Source organism: Epinephelus moara, chromosome 20, assembly GCF_006386435.1.
Source record: "Epinephelus moara isolate mb chromosome 20, YSFRI_EMoa_1.0, whole genome shotgun sequence".
NCBI classification, from domain to species: domain Eukaryota; kingdom Metazoa; phylum Chordata; class Actinopteri; order Perciformes; family Serranidae; genus Epinephelus; species Epinephelus moara.
In genome coordinates, this window is record NC_065525.1 from 9697508 (window position 1) to 9714634 (window position 17127).

General features: G+C 41.4%; 2 protein-coding genes across 2 annotated transcripts in view; one reads left to right on the top strand and one right to left on the bottom strand.

Annotated features, from left to right (window-relative positions):
- cpne2 (copine II) overlaps window positions 1–12543 on the top strand; it is an 80074-nt gene extending 67531 nt beyond the window's left edge. Inside the window, exons 15-16 of the mRNA XM_050073671.1 lie at window positions 7752–7988; window positions 11116–12543. Of these exons, the coding sequence (XP_049929628.1) occupies window positions 7752–7988; window positions 11116–11223 (345 nt within the window). The 3' untranslated portion in view covers window positions 11224–12543. The remainder of the gene's footprint in view (window positions 1–7751; window positions 7989–11115) is intronic.
- LOC126408262 (histone H4) overlaps window positions 1–17127 on the bottom strand; it is a 583921-nt gene that overhangs the window by 125422 nt on the left and 441372 nt on the right. The gene's annotated exons all lie outside the window — the stretch shown is intronic.

Genomic DNA, 17127 nt, shown 5'->3' on the forward strand with positions numbered 1-17127 from the left:
GAATATCAGGCACATTAACAATGCAATAAATAGCCACAAAACCACTATTCAATGCAACTATCTGCAATTAGCACATAAATGTATCTCTGTATCGACTGTCCCGTCACATCTGATGTCAGATCAAAGGGGATTGGCACCGTTTGGCACGTTTGGCACACATCAGATAGGGAGTATATATTCAGCATCTGTCATCTTAGAAAAGTCAAAAGAAAAGAAACAGAGTGAGACTGCGAGAGAGAAAGAGAGAAAGAGAGAGCGCGCGCACGAGAGAAACGCAACATTGATTTACATTTGTGGTGACCTCCTCCCACACCTTTTGCATCATCAGCCTGTGGAGGTCTGCTCGCAGTTCCGTATATTCGGACACTGCGAGCAGACCTTCCGGACCAAAACATAAGTTTCCTCCTGGGAGGAGTTTGGCTGTCTGACGCTGCTGCTCTCTTCTGCCATGGCGAATTGAGTAAACTCTCATTACACCTTCGCGCGGCGCATTTAAGGGCGAGGAGAGGGGCTCATTTGATTGGTGTGATGTGTGTAAAACCCACTCCACGCCTTCTCTCCTCCCTCTTTCCGACTTGCGTCGGTAGGAGGGACGGAGGTGGGAAAGAGGAATAGCTGCGCCAGGGCGCACGGTGTGCCAAACTTACAAAATCTGCCTGGCCACACCCAGTTGGCGAAGCGCAGGTGCGCTGCGCCCCCGCCGCGCCCGGTCTGCGAAACTAGAGCCCTCGGTGTTTGCCACTGGTTCTTTGATATTGGTTTGGAGTGTCCGGGCCTTTAGTGTTGGACTGAAAATAAGCATAGTGTTTGTTCAGGCAGAGCACTGAAGTCACACTTGCATCAATCTGGAAATCCATCGGTAAAAAAATAAAATAAAATTTTTTTCTTCCTTTACCTCTGGAGGCATAGCCCGGAGTTTTTCGACTAACCGGAAGTGCAGAGGCCTCACGCCCTTCACTTCCGGCGGCGCCCCCAGGGAATTGCTGTGTTGTTTACAAATACTTCGGGTAGAAAACCAGCAGAGTTTAGCTATATATCACATTTTTCATGTCACTATATCACCGTGTAGACTAATCTGATGTTTGTGTTTCTATAAACACAATGACTGAACAAATGTTACTATTTCTGTGTGCACGTAATTAATAAAATCACGATGTCTAGAAAGCATCAGTGGCTGCAGCTAACAGGGACAGTTAGCAAAGCTAACATCAGGACATCATCTGTTAAAAGCCTCCCGTTGCCGGATACGACATGAAACTACTCCAGTTAGCTCAATCATGTTGTAACTCAAGACATCAACATGATTTTTTTTCACGTTGACGAGACGGCATTACTGGAGCGGTTGCTATGGACGCGGAGCTTGCTGTTTCTGTAGGTACACATTTCCTGGGGACACCTGCACGTCTTGGCCACGCCTCCTCCATTGTGATTGGCTAAAGCGCAGCATCGTTCAAACTCAAAGTCCCTCAGATTCATGGAGGTTTATAGCATGGACATTATATTCCGTCACTATCACTGTTTACTCTGGTTATCCTGCTCATGCCTGTATCATTAGCTGATTTTTTTTTTTTTTTAATTTGTGTGTTGAGTGGGTATTTGTCTGGGTGAAGTATGAAATACTGTGAAAAACCCAGTACTAAGTCTGTGATTCTAAACTCACATAGTATATACAAGCTATTCTCCCCCTGTGGTGTGACTGTGGCAAAAGAGGTTTAAAAAAACCCTCTTACATCCACAGTAAAAACCTGACAGACAATAGTCTGTCCCTACATTTTCTATTTTTATTCATGTCAATGCATTGGGTTAATAAATGAATATAGCAGTAATATAGTAGAGATGTGAATTTGTTAGGGGCAGTGCTATTTACTGCAAAGATACATCTGCACTACTTAAAAATGTTTCAACTCCAGCAAAACATGGGCTACTTCATAAAGGTACAGAGTGGAGGAAAAAGCAGAGAGACTAGAGCGAAATAACAGAAAGAACCAGAGTTTCTGGTGAATTCTGAGTTCAGTCAAAGGCTGAGCCGAACACAAACACACATGCACACTCCCACACACACTGTTTGTTGGTGGGTTACAGCCAGATTCTGTACAGCTGGTACATTGGCTGTTTAGAGTGAAGACAAACAAATGCTCCAGCGGTCAAAAATGTGAAAATATCGTGAGGCGAAAATTTGCTTTGCTTTCACTCTAAACACACTCTACACATATAAATACATTTGGGAATTATGACATAAAACTTTTAGAATGCTGTCGACATTTTCAACATGTTTAATAGGGTAGACAGAGCATATAGAATCATGTAATCTTTCACAATATCACATGACGCACATGAAAAAAAAGAAAAACAGTAATAGAAAATGTTAGGTTGTTTTTGCTTCCAAAGTAGGAAGGAAACTACAGACAATCAGGCAAAAAAAGTTGCATTTCAAATTCAGTCAATCGTTTTAGTTACCCTGAACTGAAATAACAGATTAAAAGTCGACTTCAGTGGATGCCTGTTGGTAATAAAAGAAATTGGGCACAATTATAGTCACCATTAATAATTTCTTAAGTAAGTGCATTTCCAACCATTTGTTTTTATGTGTATTTAAATCTGAGCTTAAAAATCCAAAGTGGAATTGCCAGAAAGTAAAAAAGAAAAAAAGAAAAAGTCAAAATGATGTAAAAAGTTGGAGAAGTTGTTGTACTAATAAAAGCAAAATGCCACAAAGCGCAAAGGAATCAGACAAATAAATCATAACGTACATAAAGTTCGTGACTAAACGTCCACTTAAGCTTTTGCTCCACTTAAGAGATCAAAGTAGCAGCAAATTAAAATATTACGTTTGTTTGGAGCAATGCTTAGACTGCAACCTTCCTCAAATGAATACATGAAACAAACATAAATGCATCAAACAACAAATCATTTTGTCTGCAATGGTTTAACAGCAACCAGATGAAAAGTTAACACCAGCAACTGTTTATCTTATCTCACCAGGACCTGGAAATGTGCATTAATCTGCATTTTATTTTGCTGATTTTCTGGAAATTGTTTAGTATTTGCACTAAATTTGGATGGAAACCTGCTTAGTGGGATGAACTATTCTTCGGTTATTAACCTTGTTTTAAACTCAGATTCAACACTTGTCTGTAAAAACATGTTTGACTCTGCTAAATTATCATAGAAATGAATTGAAAATGTATTTTACTGGTATATTAGAAATGTCGCTTTGTTCATCTTACTTGTCACTTTATTTTGAACTTAAGATTTTTGTGCATGCCAGAATCCTGTCTGGTGAGTAATGACTATTTTGAGATCTGACTGGTCAGTAGGCAAACTTTTGACATGCTTTGATTAGGGTTGGGCCGATGGATGATACATCAACCACTGAGCCCAAACCCCCACCATCACTACCATCCCTCCGCCCTACATACACCAACTCTGAGGCGCGGTTTTGTTTCACTAACGGCATTCATTGCATGCTGAAAATGTAACAATTCTGATGGATCTACCAGATGAACTTTGGGCTGCCAGATGCATAAAGTGGTACCCTTTCTGGTGACCAAGTTTGTCACCACCATTGGGAAGATTTGCTGCCATCATTGATCAATATCTACTGGGCACACTGCTGTTTTTGTTTTTTGTTGTAGTTTTTTTGTTTGTTTGTTTGGTTGTTTGGTTGGTTTGTTTTGTTTTTAATTCACTGATAACTGATACAAATATTGTTGGTTTCGGCGGTGGCCTAAAAGGTGATAAAGCAGTGTTCCAAGTAAGTTATTAAAACTAAGTCCTACAGAAACCTGCATGCAATAGTCCACCTTACACCTTCTCTTCCCCTCCGTCTGTCTTTCTCTCTCTTTGTCAAACACACACAGAGTTAATTGTTGAAGTCGTCAGTCCAGTCCTTTATGCTGTAAAGCATAAAGTTGGCAGATTGTGGGTCGGGGATGTTTCACTGTGGGTATCGTCATATACCATTCCGGTAGACATCACCAAACCCCAGTTTTGATAGGAGTCCAGTCTGTTTTGTGATGACAGAGAGCGTGAGCAAAGCCCAAAGATAGCTGGCTAACCCACTAATCTCACCACTGTTGATTTGCCATGTTTGTTTCCACTGCTGTNAGAGAGAGAGAGAGAGAGAGAGAAAATAGGCGTGAAATGATGTTATGTCTCCTATTGTCTGTCTGATGTCTCTGTGCTCCACATTAGACACACATTGTATATCCTTGTGCTGTCCTGTGCATGTTGTTTTTGTTGTTATATGTGCAGTAAGATGATAAATAAAACTGTATTATTGGCATTATGACTGTATTTCACAGACTTTCACCTCTGATTAGTTGATGGGTTTATTATCAATATTAGATGTTTTGCCTAAATATGTGGACTCACTAAAATCTTTTATACCCAGTGATTTCAGTTATCTGCCACAGCAGCTGCAGTTTGAGAAGTTTCTATCGATGTTCAGAACGTTTGCCATAAAGTATCACTTGAATGCTGTTGTTGTGGCTTACATCGTCTCCTCTCATGCTGCATTAATACCCTTTGCAACAGTATTTCTTACAACTCCAGAGCTTATTTGCTGTACACCTCTTGAATCCATAGGTCACATTTTGAAATGCGTGATATTATACTGTAGCATTGCATTTGAGAACACTGCCTGACCTTTCCTTGGCTCCTTGTTTTAATTTTACAGCCTGCAACTTTTCAGTTTGGTCTACTCTCATCAACTCTGTGCATAGCAGGCAGCTGTTTTCAGAGAAAAAGCTCTGATAAACCCAAACCACAGGGCACATTCACACAGTTATAGACAAGCTGGTAAACATAATCGAGCATTTAGGAGCATTCAGGATTTGTTAGAGACCAAAACAGAGCTACAAATAGACTGAATATATTTTTCAGGTGGCCAGAAACACAATACCACACTAAGGGCTTATGTATACTCCCTTCACATATGAAAATAGATACGTCTGTTTCAACATTATAAACGTCACTGCTCTCATACGCCCGTGTCCTTTATGATGGCATAGATACAGCCAATGGGTGGCACTACAGGTCAGAGTCAAAAGTTTCACACAACAACAAATGAAGCGACAGTGGAGGTCGTAATAAGGCCCCTTTTAATGGAGGCAGCATTGTCTCCTGTGGTGATCTCGCTTCAATATGCTACACTGCCCCCATGATCTCCGGTGTTGCTGCTCCGTTTGTCCATATCCATGAGCTTTAAGAAAACGTGCACAAATACAGAGGAAATAAACACACAGTACAGACAGAAGGCTTCATCCATCTTTGTATCTAGTGTTGAGCATGAATGAGCCCTAATAATGCCTCTATGTTAAAGTTAAAGGATAACTTTGGTATTTTTCAACCTGGGCCCTATTTCCCCATGTGTATGTGTGCGTATGATTCATAGGTACAACTCGTTTGAAAATTGGTTCAGTATTGAGGGAGGCGGATGCAGCCGTTAAAAGTGCTTTTTTTCGCCACTGACCGGTTCACATCGCCAGTGCTATCTCTGTAAATAGCATACTAAGCGTTTCCCTTACCCTTCACTTCCTCCCGGCTGTGTGTGACGTCATCTCGCGAGAGCTTTGCTTGTTGCTGGAAGAAAACAACAATTCTAGGTATCAGTATTACATGCATAAAGACATATTAGTTGTACTGACTTGATGGATAGTTGACCATTTGGTCCCTGTGGTTTTGGCCGCCTCCTCCAATTTATTTTGGGCACATGAAAAAGGTATCCAGCACTGCCCTGTTGATCAGAGGGGGGAAATCCTCTAACGTAGTTACAAAGCGTTTGGTAGTTTCTGTATCATCCCAGGACACATCGAGACCATGAATATTGGGCAGCAGGTCCCACTCGTTGCAACACAGACATTCTTCCTCTGTGGGCATGGAGTCACAGCAACCACAGGAACACCGCCAGTCCTCAGAGATTCGCGTTTGTGCAGCCGCTGCTTCACCCTCGTCTGCTCATTGGCCCTCTCTCTCTATCCTTGTCTGCTCTTCAATTTGTAGGAGCTCTTCGTCCGTATACTCGGGCTCAAATAAGTACGGGCGGCCATCGTAATAAAAGGGCTCATCTTCATTCTCAAAACTGGGTAAATATGCAGCCATGATACCGATGCAGTAAAACTGTACTCCGGGACAACCAGCGCCACTCTGAGCGGCGCTCAGCATGGCTCCTCTGTTTTCTTCCGGCAACAAGCAAAGCTCTCGCGAGATGACGTCACACACAGCCCACAGGAAGTGAAGGATAAGGGAAACGCTTAGTATGCTATTTACAGAGTTGCACTGGCGATCTGAACCGGTCAGTGGCAAAAGAAGCACCTTTAGTGCGCAAACTTATACGGGACGCATTTGCCCCCATATCTACCTCACGGCTGCTGGCTGCATCCGCCTCCCTCAATACTGAACCAATTTCCCACACCCGGGATCGAACTGGCAACCCTCTTGCTGTGAGGCGACAGTGCTAACCACCACACCACTGTGCCGCCCTATCCTTTAAGTTGACATCATTAAAGTTAATCAATTACTGAAATCCAGAAACACTCAGATCTCAGAGCAAATATCGTTTGCCATATTCTGCCCATGAAGAAACACCTGACCAATGCAGCATTGCTAATTCCCCACTTCTTAAAGGTTTTTGACAGAGGCCAGAGAATATTTTCAGCATTTTTTATGGCATTAGTGTGATGCTACCTTTCTTAGAGAAGTTATTTTCTCCGTTCATTTATTCATGTCAGAATGCAATAAAATAATGATAGTAGCTCCCCAGAATAGCACTCTCTCTGTTGTGTTAGCATTTAGGTATATTGATTTTATCGACAGAACATGGCCTCCTGAAAGAGCTTTATTTTTCCTTTGTGTATATTTGTTTCATGTAAATAAGAATAAGAAGAGATGGGATGGGTGCCATCTGCCTGCCCAATTCTTCTCCAGACTGGGCCTCATTTTTTCCAGTTCATACAGACAGACATTTTTTGTGTGCCATTCAGTATGTTCTTCTCATGTATTCAGGTTTGTCCTTAATTTGTGGTTAAATCTCCAGAAAAAAATATTAATAATCTTAAAAAAAAAACAAAAACAAACAAAAAACGTCAGCACCTATGGATTACGATACACTTAAGTCTATTTCAGTCTTATGCCGGAGCCTGATCTCTTTCCCTCCTGATTCATTGCAAATTGTTCCCCGTTTGTTCCTCCTGTCTTTTTTTTTTCATCTCTTCTGCTTGTTCATCTGTGGATTCACTTTTTCCTTTTTCTTCTTACATCATTTTTTTTTTTCTCGAAGAACAGATGGTGTGCTCTGTTACATGAATGGAGCCCAACTTGCTGTTATGCCGAAACACTTTCATTCTTGTTTCTTTTTTCTTTTTTCTTCTCCCTCACGCAGTGTCGTCCAGCTCTCTGTCTCCTTCTTGAATCATTTCCTGTCGCCCCCCCTCGTTGTCACTCCTGACACTGTCTGAAATGTCCTTTATTGCTTTTATTTTTCATTTCTCCCTTGTCTTTGTCCTAGCCCCTCCTTCTCCACCTCCACAACACCATGTCTCTCTGTTTATTACTGACAGCATAATCATCATGATTGTAACTAATTGTGCCCATCTTTTTTTTTCTTGATGCTGATTTTTCTTCAAGTGACTTCAGAAGAAATTCAAGATTTAACCGTGACATCACATGTAAATTTCTCGTCTCTTTGTGTCTTTTTTCTTTCATCTCTCTCTCCATATCACCCTATCCACAATCCCTCTTCCCCTCTGCAGCAATACTTCACTCTCCTCATCATAACAGATGGTGTCATCAGCGATATGGATGAGACACGTCACGCCATCGTACAGGCGTCTAAGCTACCCATGTCCATCATCATCATTGGCGTGGGCAACGCAGACTTCGCTGCCATGGAGTTCTTAGATGGAGATGCAAGCGTGTTACGGTCCAACACAGGAGAAGAAGCTGTTCGGGACATCGTGCAGTTTGTCCCTTTCAGAGATTTCCGAAATGTGAGTATTGGTTTCTTTCTGTTAGAAAAGGGGGTAATTGGAATTGCTTCATTGCTTGTTGTGGATGACGTTTATGAAACAGGACAATTACCAATTTAAAGTGGCATCAAGTAGGTTAAGTCTTTGAATTCCCGATGCTGTATTTAAATTTAAATGTTTTACTATCCATTGTCTGTTTTGCAGTTTGATAGGTGATCTGCACTATATTGCTTTGAAAGTTTCAATAGCACTGCCACACTCTAACTACTCACCTACTGAAATGATCGGGGTTAAAGTCCCTGAAAACTTGGTTTCAAAGCTAAAGTATTTCTTTGTAACTTTAAATATGATGGAGAAAAAAAAGCATCAATCAAAGACTGTTTTGGTGTGGTTTGATCAGATGTGATTGACAGTGGCCTTGTAACTTCAGGAAACAACCCCACAAGAGTTACCAAATTCTGATTTAAATTATCCTAAATAGTGACTGGTACATGCAAGTACATGACATGACCTATTTTCTAATCCTGTTCACTTCAAACCAGTGAGAGAAGCTCAAATAAATCAGCAAGGACAGAAATCTATGATGTGAAATAACCAAAACTGACATAACTTTGGCAGACAAGTTTGAGTTTAAGTAGGATGCCATCACTAATAGCAAGAAAACTGGTTTCCATGTACAATGTTGTTGTTTTTTCTATACTGTGGTGTTGCTAAGTGATAGTCCCGGTATTGCTATATCTTATAAGTAAATATTATTAGTAGTAGTATAATATATAAAGTACAATGTGCTTACAAGCATAGACGGAGACAAGCTCTTCAGCAATCAATCTGTAAAAGCCCTCTGTAAGCTACCTGCTGAACAGCACACCACACACAGACAAAGTTAGCAGCTAGCTGGTGAACATAGAAGATCATGTAGCAACTAAAGAGACATATATTTCCCTCGGCAGTTAGAAGACACCAAAAAGAGCGGTAGAAGTCAGTGAATACTGGACTTACATGTAGTTGCGACCCCAAGAGAAGTCCAAGGCCCACCCGATACAATTACTGGCCCTCTCCACTGGCCTCCCAGGCAAAAATAATTGGAGACCGACATTACTGTCTTTAACAGGCTGTGGCGTACTAATAGCTTGTAGAGAAGGGGGCTAAATAACACTCCAAAGTAAGGCTTAATTTTGGTATGGACATTTTTTAAGGAGTCCCTTAAACTCTCACTTCAAAATATCTGAATAATACTGGGTTGCACATCAGATAATTGGTAACATAAAGTGTAAAAGGAGTATGCAGTTCCTTAACTCTCATATTTACATAGTTTTCAACTCGTCTATATACTTCAACAGCATAAGCGACCACTTGATATTCAGTCCTGGCTTTTGGTTTTGGTGTGCCACTCCAAGATTTTCAGTGGCTCCATCTAGCCACCCAGTGAAAAATGTCTGGGGACACCAGTTCCTAAATTCATTAGGTGACCAGAAACATGATGCTGCTACGTATCTGCTGGATGTGCAAATAGGCAACTGTTAGCCGACAAGTTTGTTATTTCAACTGAAAATCTTTAAATATGTTAATGTTGTGTCTGCCGCATGTTTCTGCTGCCCCCAAGTGGCCAAAAAATCTGTAGTTTTTGGTTTATGTTTGAAGATGTTCTCATTGGACAGTTATGTTCTTAATACAGTTTTGTACATAAAAACTAGCAGCTACAACAATCAAATAAAATACTCAAGTATAAGTACTTCAGCTTTTTACTCCAATTAAATACTTGACTAAATGGACTTTAATTTTACAGCTTTAAACACAGCTGTAAATGGACTTTAACTTACCAACTGTGTTGAAACATTTAGAATAAATACACAATTGTCTCCTTACATAAACAAAGAGTTTTTCGTGAATCACCCACAAAGTTTAACAACCAAACAGCTCTCAGCGAAGTTTGACATCTTTCAGTCGCCATTAGCCGAGATGCCACTTCAGCTAATGTTTCAGCTTGCTGATGTGATTTACAGTGTCACTTTGACTCTATCTTAGTTATGGGGTAGAGGCTTTACCTAATGACATGATGTCATGCTGTCTGAGTGTGAACATGTTACCAAATGGCAGCCTGTTGCTCCTCAGACTGTAGCTGCACACACACACACATCCAGGGTCTGCCAGCTGAGGAAAGCTGCCTGGTTATCTCAGACTTGACAGAGACAGTGTGGGTGTGTGTGTGTTGATGAGCATATACAGTACATGTCAAAAGCTTTCATGTGTGTGTTCATACATGTGTGCTTTAGGTGAGCACATGGGTTATTAGTGTGTGCGCATTTGTAGGCTTCACATGGGAGAATTCACTTAGTGCTTTTTTTGTATATTGTGTGTGTGTGTGTGTGTGTGTGTCCGTGTGCGTGCGTGCATGCGTGCGTGCGTGTGTGTGCGTGGGCTGGTGGTGGGCGAGTTGACTTCCTCTGTTGTGGGGGGGAACAGTGTTTGCTGGCTTCGTTCCAGTTTGTCAGTGGGAGGGTGAGAGACAGCAACAGAAATAATAGAGAGGAGGAGGGAGAAATGAAGCTGAGACAGAGAGGAAACAATAATGAGAGTAACCTGAAATAATGAGCCATGTTGGCAGGCTGGCTTTTACGATAAATTGTCTTCAGAAAGTTGGTGATGATTAGATAATCTGAAAGTCAGCTGCTATTATTGTAATATAGTTTATTAGCTTTAAAAAAAATCATAAAAGAATGAGAACATAATGAAAACCATGTGGGATCAGTAAACTAACTCAATTATTTAATAACACAGGTTTAAATCACATTTCATTGAAAAATGAAATGTCATCCAAATATGGTGACTTCTAGGCTTCAGAACGGGAGTCTACAAACCAATGGGTGACGTCACAGTGGCTATGTCCATTATTTTATATAGTCTATGACAGAGACACAGACGCGCCATGTCCATTTCAAAACAAAGGTGCATCTTAAAGATGATGATATGGATCGATTCTTTCACTTTGCATGGATGATATTGGATCGTTGATCATGAAATTGATACATCGGCTCAAATCGATGGATTTTTACACCCCTATAAAACACCAGTATTCTTACTTTTCAGCCTTCATATTGTTCTGTTTTTGAAGACATTAACACACTTTCTTGTTCTTTTTCTCTCTCAGGCACCCAAGGAGACTCTCGCTAAGTCGGTCCTGGCCGAGCTGCCTCAGCAGGTCACCCAGTACTTTAAACAGCGGAATCTACCGCCCGCCAACACAGCGCCGGAGTGAGACGCCCCAAAGACGAGAGTCCACACGCTGTACTATAGCTCAACAAAACCTCCCTTCTCGGCAAACGATACAAAATGAAAGTGTGTATGTCAGCTGTGAACAAAAATGAGTTGTGGACAAAAAAAAATAAATCAAACATTGAAGACATCCCTGCCATCATATTAGCAAAGTTGTTACTGGTTAAAGAATGTTTGGTCAGTATCCAGTGTGAATCCATCAGAAGTGATGTTCTCTGTTTCCTAAAGCTTCCAGCACACAGAACCATGACGATAATAATGTGTAAAGGACCTTGCATGTCTATAGTGATGGCAGGTGTCTCCAAATGATGTGGATATAAATATGCAGGTAAATCACTGGCCTTTTCTTAGAGAAATGGAAAAATATCTTGATTTATCAGGATGTAGGTTTTTTTTGTTTTCTTTTCTTTCTTTTTTTTGGCTTTTTGCATGTGTGTGTCTTGTGATTGATACCATGTGATACATACAACTCTTGGTGTAAAGTCCCTTCAAAGCTGAACTATATCAGTGATTGAACCCCCTTCCGTTGTTGTATGGATCCTTTTCAGGTAGCGGATCAGATGAAGGCTGTTTGCTTTGTGCTCATGTGTGACGGACTCACAGACTGAGCCTGAACAGAACACTATCTCTTCAGGGAGAGGTTTTAATTTTGAATGTTTGATCACCAGTCATCTGAGAGGTGGGTTTTAAAGCTCCACTATGCTTATTTGATTCAAGAGAACAGAATTGGAGGAGGATGAGGCCTTGGAGGCAGCTGTAGCACTAACACAGGATAGATGTGGGATACTGTGTGAATTCATTAGGCAGTTAAATATAGGGCCATTTTGCTAGCTTTTGCAAAATCCTTGTATTTCTTATGACTTCAGTTCATCCTGCATGTTGCCAATATCTACTCACTGTTTACAGATTGATGCCGATGATCACAAATGCATGTTTGTTTGTTTTACAAATTGTGTATTTATCAGATTTTGTAAATATTTTAATGAGATTCTGTTGAAAGGAAGGAAGTGTCACATGGCATAGAAACATGTGTCAGAGAAGGCTGTTGCTGTCAGAGTTTTAATGATTGGAAGCAGAAGAGAATTTCTGATATGCATATATATATATATTTCGAATGTATATTTATATGACGCTGTTCATGTTCTGATAAGCCAATGTCTCTGACATGTTTTTAATGTACTTTTTATGCAGTGCTGAATTGTGTACTTAACTACTATGTGAATTGCTGTGTATCTTTGTACTAAATGTGTTGCTATTCATTTTATAAAGTTGTGTCTTTGTCCACACTCAGGATAATAAACTGAAGGAAATGTCACATGTCCTCTGTGTCTCTGTGGATTTAAGACCAGCACACCACAAAGATGCAACGCAACCACAAATAGACACAAAACGACCACATAGACACAAAACAGCCACAAAGAGTCATGAAACAGCTCCAAATACATAAAACAACCACAAAGAAATACAAAGCAGCCAAAAAAAAGACAGAAAATAACCACTGAATGCCCTGAAATATCTATGAACAGATACAAAATGATGACAGGAGAATTAAATAAATAATAAAACACCCACCAAGAGACATGAAACAACCATAAAGACCCTCAAAACAGCTACACAGAGTCACAAAATGACCACAAAGACAATCAGGACTCCAAAAGCTTTAGTGTCCATTGCAAGGTGATGTAAATTTGTCTTTGACATGGCTCACACAGGTACACACTCAACAAAAAAGTGCAAGTGTTAAAGTACTTATTCCTTCCCAGCTTGTTCATAAAGGAGCAATAAGCGAAATTCATCATTTCTAGATTGAAGGAATTAAAAAATTGCTATGTGAAGAACTAGAGGTGTAACTTCATCTGGAGTATAGCATGACCTCACACACCCTCTCTCTGTGTTGATCTCCAGCCCATTGTTTACAAGCCGGTCTGGCTGCGCGTTCATGTACGTTCATGTGAATCCCCCCCCCTCTCGGAGCCCCTGGCCCTCCCTCCCTATAAAAGGCTACAGCCAGTGAGCAATGGGAGCGCACATTTTCGAAATGAAATGGCAGAGAGCGGAACAAAACCGGGGCTAACCGGTGCTTCCTCCTCAGGCTCCACTTCACTCCCACAGATTCGCTGCCTCTCCCACTTTAACCTCAATAACAATCCGGAGCTAGCTGGGAGCGGCTGGCGATGCGTTAGCCGCAGCATGACCGGAGAGAAGCACAGCCAGTTAGCCTCCGCTAGCTTCCCAACTAGCCACGGCGTGGGAAGAAGCAGCGGGTTTATCGGGCAGCTGAGTGAAGCTGGGTGAAGTGGAGGCTGCGGAGTAAACACCGGGATGGGTTAATGTCTGGAGCTTGAGTTATTAGCGGTTCGGTCCCAGCAATGGGTCAGGCGTTACAGTTGTGTTAAGTGAGTAAGTTAGCCCAGCTAACATTTTCAATTAGCATTGTAAAATGTAGCCTCCCCGCGAGGCTACATTTCTGTAATATATTTGCTGAGATGGAGGCGAGGCTCAGTGACTAGAAGAGCTGATAGAATCACTCCATAGCTGTAAGTTACTCCAGTAGCCGGTGGCAGCCGACTCGGCTAGTGCTAACACCGGGAGCTAATGCTAATGTTCCTCCTCTTCTCCGTGAGTGAGAGCGATGCTTTAGCCTAGCGGGCAGCTGGCTCGCTGGCTGCCCACTAGGCTAAAACATCACTTCAGGTTAAAGTGGGAAGAAGCAACGGGTTTATCGGGCAGCTGAGTGAAGCTGGGTGAAGTGGAGGCTGCGGAGGAAACACCGGGATGGGTTAATGTCTGGAGCTTGAGCAGCCCGCGAGCCAGGCGGGCAGCCTGGCGGGCTCTAGCCGACCCGGATCCCGGCTAGTGCTAACACTGGGAGCTAACGCTAACGTTCCTCCTCTTCTCCGTGAGTGAGAGCGATGTTTTAGCCTAGCAGGCAGGGCTGCTCAAGCTCCGGACATTAACCCGCGAGCCAGCTGCCCACTAGGCTAAAACATCGCTCTCACTCACGGAGAAGAGGAGGAACGTTAGAACGTTAGCGTTAGCTCCCGGTGTTAGCACTAGCCGAGTCGGCTGCCACCGGCTACTGGAGTAACGTAACAGCTGGGTGGAGAGCAGAGGTAGAGGGAGGAGTGGCTCATGACACACTTTGTTTTGGTCTACAGGCAGTGCACAGCAGCAAACCTAGCGGTGAAACGATTTCGCTTTTTGCTCCTTTAAGTTAATGGCAGTTGGGGTTGGGGTTAATGATCCTGAAGTGCCTGAGCCAATCAGAATGCAGATGATGCTGTAAGGAGAGGTCCTGAATGGCAAAAGACTATATTTGATAAAACAAAAGTAAAAATACGATATCACACTGTCAAATATGAATTGTAACAGCATATACTTTGTTAGAAGCCCATAGACGTGTGTTAGAGAGGCCCTGCTCACTGACTCCTGTCAAGTCAAAGAGCGGAGTGTGGAGCCACAGTAGAAATAAATTAGCTAATTCCCAATATAAGCAGGCAATGCTAAGTCAGTGAGTTAAAAACCCTATGGGCCCGAACGACGCATAGTGCATCCAAATTCACACCTGTTATTCTCAATTGATTTTCTCCGCGACCGTGCGTCATAGCGAGAAGCCACATATCACGTGAAACAGCGGAATTGTAGCTTTCCGACTAGGCCAAGCACTTGTCGGTAGTCCAATGTTTTCACAGCGAAAAACAATGATAAATTTACACTAAAATTATGTATAACAGAGCTTTCATACAGCTTTGCACACACATTACTGTTGGATGGATTACTCGTGAATGCAGGCTTGCACAGAAATGCCACACATAGGCCTATCACATCAAAGTGCAGGAACAGAGCTTTCCAATGATACCAAACACATCATTGTGCTGTCATCCCATCACGCTATAAATCCAGATTAATTGTCTACAAAATAAAAACCTGACGAATTTCTTTACAATCCATTATACAGATCTTGTTATCAGTCACTTCATATAGTGAGGAATATCGTATCTTACCACGTCTTAGGCTTGCGTGTGTTTCTCCCTGTCTATCCACATTTGTAGTCCGGCTTTCAAGATGCAAATATCTCCATATTGTCCAGTTGACACTCCATCAAACTTTGTATGACAAGACCAGCCACTTCACCTTTGCGCACCCAGACAACTGTAGCCTAATTATGCATGCTGACAGGGCCGTAGTCACCATATACATTGAGGGGGACATGTGTCCCCCCCCAATGCCCAAAATCCCCCCCCCCCAATATATAACTGAAACTGAAAAACAACAACAAAAAGCTTAAAAGTAAAAGCAGTAAAAATACCCCAAAAACGCCTAGGGCCCATAGGGTTAAAGTGAAGAGACCTGAAGCTAACAAGGTGTGGATTCAGTGATGTGGGCCCTCTTCACATGCAGGCCCTATACTTGCTTTTACAGCTGCTTTTGTGCCACCGAACCTGGGTGTTTTAAGCCAGAATATGACCTATTCTTAACCATGTGGGGTTTTTTTTGCCTAAACCTAACCCCACCTTCACCACAGCATTGATGAGAAATGTAAAATTTCAACATATCAGCTAATGTACAAATCTAACGTATCCATGGTTTGCGGAAATGTACAATGCTAACAAATTTCTGGCATCTGGGTTGCGTGCAACTGAAAGAAATGGCCATTTATTTTTATTTTGTTTATTGTTTTTCTAAAATACAAAGGTATCAGTCAACAGGTTTTTATCCATAGGTTGATATTTAAATATTGCAAATAGCCTTTTCTACGTCTTGTTCAAGTCTGGTATCTTCTGAATCGGGTCCACTGCAGTATTATAAGAAGCAACTCTAAAAGTAATTTACTGTATTACTGTACATCCACTGCCAGCAAATATTAGGAGTTGTGTGCTACAGTGGGAATTTTTTTTTTTTGAATGTATTTATGCCAGCCCGAGGGATTTTATAACAGCAGCCTGATGGGAGGAATTGGAGTGGGTTATGGAGGGGGTGTGAAGGGTCCTGGGGGATGATGAGGGTTGTTTTACATCTAACTGCCTGGATTTAGAAATCTGATAGTGAGGACTGGATGGAAAATGCCTGCAAAGAAATGCAAAGTCCATCACTATTTACTAATATTCATATTAGAAAATAAACGTTGTTTCATTTACTACTCTGAATAAGTGATGTAACTATTAAGTGAAAGTTCAGTCACTGTGCTCTGTCTTTGGTTCCCAGAGACTTGGAATTCTATCAAGTCAAGGAAAATTGCAGTAAGCGCATTATTGGGAATGGTGACCGTGAGAAACAGGATGATCCAACTGACAAAACAACTGATAACTTGACAACGACCATAGGAAGATCGATGATGAAGATGATGATGATTTCAGGTAATCTAAATTTTGGTCAACCTGATGAAGGGAATATTACAACAGATTAATACTGGATGAATGCTTGGTATATAGCTGTTACAACTTTTGGAACAGACATCTTTAAATTAAACAAATACAAATTGAATCTAGTGAGAAATGAAAGCAGCTTTACTCATACTGAAAAAATAAACAATAAAATTTTAGTTAGGGACTGTTTGTTATTCATGGGGGGGGGGGGTTCGAATATTTTTTTAAGCATTGGGGTGTTTTATATTTTGGCTTAGGGGAGGGGCTTACATATGTAAATGGTATATTTAAAGAAAACATGCCTTCCAAAATTCGGCAAAATGTATCATGGTCAAAAACTGTAAAAACAGTTTCACATCTTGGACATGTCAATGAACACTTCCGTCAGAAAAAAAAAGACCAAAAAAAAACCAAAACATTTGCACTAACTAAGTGAAAAAGCACTTTTTTTAACTCCTAGATTTTGTCTTTAACTTTTAATTTCCAAACATCAAAGGATCTGCTTTGTAAATCTGTTAACT